The sequence below is a fragment of the Dufourea novaeangliae genome, unplaced genomic scaffold (genome assembly GCF_001272555.1).
Source record: "Dufourea novaeangliae isolate 0120121106 unplaced genomic scaffold, ASM127255v1 scaffold78, whole genome shotgun sequence".
Lineage (NCBI taxonomy): Eukaryota > Metazoa > Arthropoda > Insecta > Hymenoptera > Halictidae > Dufourea > Dufourea novaeangliae.
This window is the reverse complement of record NW_015373959.1, coordinates 251,910-256,945: the sequence shown is the minus strand read 5'-3', so window position 1 is coordinate 256,945 and position 5,036 is coordinate 251,910. Positions and strand designations below refer to the sequence as shown.

The 5,036-nt window shown below is 31.6% G+C and overlaps 1 protein-coding gene across 1 annotated transcript; it reads left to right on the top strand.

Annotated features, from left to right (window-relative positions):
• Positions 1-385: 385 nt before the first annotated feature.
• On the top strand, positions 386-1,266 carry LOC107186407 (sentrin-specific protease 8-like). Its single transcript, XM_015574262.1, has 2 exons — positions 386-477; positions 571-1,266. Exon 2 carries the CDS (start codon positions 592-594, stop codon positions 1,264-1,266), a length of 675 nt encoding a protein of 224 aa, XP_015429748.1. The 5' UTR covers positions 386-477; positions 571-591.
• The last annotated feature ends 3,770 nt before the right edge of the window (positions 1,267-5,036 follow it).

Genomic DNA, 5,036 nt, shown 5'->3' with positions numbered 1-5,036 from the left:
TATATAAATTGATAGGAAATTAAAATGATATTCAATTAAGAACCTGATTCTGACGTCTAATTGTAAATCTGTATTTAAAAGCTACAAATAACTGTATTGTTAATTTCGTGTTAAATGAAATTGTATTTCGTTCAAATTGAGTTGTTTGTTATTGTTTAAATTTATATTAATAAACTAATAAGTTGGAATTTAAAAGAAGAAGTTCTCCTTTACAAATTGGAAATAATAACGAGCAAAGCGCATTATCGCTCTACGGGCACTAACTCAGCTCTTTGATCCATATTTTCCCCAAATTTGGATGCAACACGTGACACTAGTGTCTCAGAAAATCGGTCCATGGAAATGCAGTGCTGTTCTTATATGTTCCTCGTCTGTGATAAGCTAATGTAAAATAAACAGAGGAATTTTAATTGTCATAAATGTCAATGAGATAGGTGTAATTCAGTTTGAATATAATCTATTAATTGTGTATCAAGTGTAAGTACATTTTCAATAATTTAAATACTTTTTAGACATATATATACATGCTTCTATGTTTTTAATTTATATTCATTAAAATTAAATCTACAGTGATTTTTAACACTGAACGTGATGGCAAAAGATAATTCAAATGAAATTATTCTGTGCTACTATGATTGTGTACTTAGAGTCAGAGATGTAGCACTACTTCGAGGGACACATTGGTTAAATGATGTTATAGTAGGATTTTATTTTGAATATTTGGATGTTATGATTAATAAGAATGGAAAAAAGGAGATATACTTTATAAGTCCTGAACTAACACAGTTATTGAAATTAACAGATCCATCCCAGTATAATTTATTTTTTAATGATGTGAGTGTGGCAGAATGCAAGTGCATAGTTTTTCCACTAAATGATTGTGATAACAGAGAATCTGCTGGAGGATCACATTGGAGTTTACTAGTATATTGTAAACAAGAAAAGACATGCTATCATTTTGACTCATCTAAAGGTTGCAATTATAGTATTGCTGAAAACTTTGCAAAAAATGTAATGAATTATATGCTTGATAAAGATGAACCTAACAAGAAATTCATCGAACCAGATTGTCCACAGCAAGATAATGCATATGATTGTGGAATTTATGTTTTATGCTTAACAGATATAGTTACAGAGTATGTTTTAAAGACTGGAAAGTTAAGCGATTGTAACTATAGTCAAGCTAAGAATTTAGTTTCTACCAAACGTACACAATTATTAAACCTAATAAATGAAATAAAACATGAAGAAAGTACTGAAAAATGATGCGTACAGTTTGGTGTGAACTTAGGATTGCTGTATTCTATAATAGATTTTGCATGTATGCAATTTATACTGATGCAGTTACATGTTATTCCATACCCTGATAATAACTTTGCATTGCATGTATGTATATAACTAAGAAATTAATAAAGATATTATCTGTCAACACTTTTTAATTGTTAATTATAAAGTTTTGCAGAAGTTATACCACAAGGTATAACCTGATGTCACTAACAAGGAGTGTATCCCAGGTGTCCGCCTCCGATTGTTTTGGTTTTCGGATATGTCTTAGAGGACCGAAAAATTAAAAATACGTATTTTTTATATCGGCTCGTTTTCATATTTAGGGGGTGAAACCGCCCTTCAAAGTTTCGACCCTGAAGTACTATCTCGGAAACTGGAGGAGATACACGAAAACTTCCAATGGGCGAGTTTCATGGTTTTTTATGTACGATAATACAGTGTTAACAAATTATCAAAAGTACAATTTGTTTATAATAAGAAAATCTTTTATACCTTTATTTTACAATTTATGAAAATTTACATAATGACGAAAAGTAGTGAGCATTTCATTCCAAATCCATTGGTATATTTGTTTTTGAAATTGCTTCTTACAGTCTCGCAATTTTTTATTATTTATATTCCGTGCGCACACCCGGTGTTTCAGCTTCCGATTGCTTTGGTTTTCGGAGAATATATTATCGAAAGCTTTCTGGTTCATATTTCTCCCAAAAGATATTCATGAAAATAATATTTTAAATGAAATGCTTTTTTACACCAAGAGCATCTAACTATCGATGTTTCGTCACACAGACTGCACATTTCATTTCTGTATTCTGTTCGGAAGCAAAATGTACAGGATTTACAATATCTCCTAACTTATACGTCCTAACGAACGTATACATGACTACATCAAATTCGGGTAATGTATATTTTAAAATTATCTTAATTAAAAAATCTTTTATTACTAATTAAAATTGGGCTATGCGTATATGTGTAGTTACTACAGATTTTATTTTAATATTGCAGCTCATTTCAAATCCTGGCTGGACGAGGTATTTTCCTAAAATCAAAACAAGTGAGGTACTAGATATTTGGAGTGGAAACTGAACAAGATGTACACTGACGAGCAAACTCGGCTTCCACTAGGGAAACAAGTGGCGTAGGGAATGGGCCTCCTACCACTTGGTATTGAGAATTACTGAAATTTATGCCAAATAAACATTCGATTCATGATTTATTTCAATACTTGAAATAAATTTTGCCATGTGGTAGAAAGCTCTTTTCTTACGCCACTTTTTCCTCTAGCGGAAGCCGAGTTTGCTCGTGGGTGTACATAATGCGAAACCTGTTGACAAAGAAATAATTAAGAGGATACTAACAAGGACCACTGGACGAATCCAGCCTTTAAATGTTTATGGATTTAGGACGTGAAAGAATTACGTTAGGTGTTTTTCCGACGATGTACTGTAGCATGACTAAGACGTTAATCTTCATTTAAGAAACAATATAATTAAATTACAATCGCTTTTATAAAAATACATTCTTAGTATAAAAGTGGGTACGCAAAAAAAAGTTTAGGACATTTTCTAATCCTGTAGATTTTGCTTGCGAACAGAATACAGAAATGTAATGTGCACTGTGTGATGAAACACCGATAATTAGATGTTCTTGGTGTAAAAAAGCATATTGTTTAAAACATTTTTTTCATAAATATCATTTTTGTGACAAATATGAACCGTAAAGCATTCGATAATATATTCTGCGAAGACCAAAGCAATCGGAAACTGAAACAGCGGGCGTGCGCACGGGATATAAATAATAAAAAACTGCGAGACTGTAAGAGGCAATTTCAAAAATAAATATACCAATGGATTTGGAATGAAATGATTGTCACTTTTTGTTATTATGTAAATTTCAATAAGTGGTAAAATAAAGTTGTAAAAGATTTTCTTGTTATAAACAAATCGTATTTTTGACTATTTGTTCGCACCATGTTATTGTACATAAAAAAACATGAAACTCGCCCATTGGAAGTTTTCGTGTATCTCCTTTGGTTTTCGAGATAGTACTTCCGGGTCGAAACTTTGAGGGGTGGTTTTATCCCCTAAATATGAAAACGGGCCTATATAAAAAATACGTATCTCTTATTTTTCGGCTTTAAAACATATCCGAAAACCAAAGCAATCGGAGGCGGACACCTGGAATACAGTCCTTGTATGGCTTTATACATGTACATGTTACAGAAGGCATTAAAAATAATATCCTTGATTTTTTTATTATCATAGTGTTACATATGTAATATTCTTGAAAAAATGGAAAACATAATTGTTATGAAATACTTATTCGATTTTTAACATGAGAAACTATTGCTGTTCTAAGCTTTTTACATCCTTTCATTTATCTAAAGATTATATCGCTTTCAATGTTAACCCAATAATTGTAAGTACAGCGTCTTATGCGGCGACTTGAATGCATTCTTAAATTAAGTACAGCTAACACACATATGTATGTAATGCCACATATACATACATAAGTATACCGTTGGCGGAACAGGAAGAAACGGAAATCTTGCGTCATCCTTGAGGGGTTAACATTAGAAATTAAATCGATAAGTAGTTTTTTGTGGAAGTAATATTAATAAAGCTGCTCTTTTATTTTCCAGCTAATTTTACATTTGGTTACCGTATTTTAACTGTTGGACACAAATAGTAAATGCTGAATAATCGCGTATTTTTTTTAAGGTTTATAAAACTATCAATTTGTTAATAAAGAATTCAAAATATTCTATAAGATTTTAATAAAATCAGGCCAATTTTAATAAAATATTTTAATCAAGTTTGATTTGAATAAAATACTCAATGTAAATTAAAATATTACATATTACATTTTAAAATATTCTAGATGCACTTAAATTATTGTATATAACATATTTGATAAAATCTTAAGGGAGCAGAACAGTATAACGGCCCCAAACCAGCAGGTATTTTTGGGATTTTTTCCAAAGAAATGATAAAATGGATTTTTTTTCGAAACTGTTGGAATATTTTATAGTTATGATTTTATAGTTTCTTTGGAAAAAAATCCCAAGAATACCTGCACTTTTTGGGCCATTACAGTGTTCTGCCCTCTTCAGCAACTAACAATCGACAATTGCATTAGAATATAAGAAATGCTTTCTTGACGAGTAAGAAATTCCTCTATGCATAACACACAAATCGAGTTATATTTTCATTTATCTATTTATCAATAAATTAGATATCCGAATCGATGCTGAAGCAACTACGAAATGTCCCGATTTCGATCGACACTTAAGAACTGATAGGATATAATCGCTTGGCATTGGCAAGATCAAATAACACGGTTTTTTTTTTTAATTACGTACGTCGTTTTATAGTACACCGCGTGCATCCATAAAAGTAGTAATACTATTATCACTTGATGTACACAGGTCTTTAGTGCCCGAGAAACAATTAGAGCGGCGCACAACGATGATAAGTTTCGAAGATAGCGTCCAATTATTTAACCGTATGCTATCATGTGTTTCAACGCTCGAACCAAGTTTTCATAATCGTCAGATAAAAATGTTAGCAAAGAATCGCACTCTTAAAAACATTATTCGCATAATTCGTCAGCTGATTCGACTCCGAAAGAATGAATCCCGATTTTCGTATTTTCGGTTATCCTATCGCGTGCTTGCGTGTGCAAGACAACAGGGGACGGTTGAACGGAACAGAAGAACTAGTAATAGGCACCATCGACTAAATTAAACT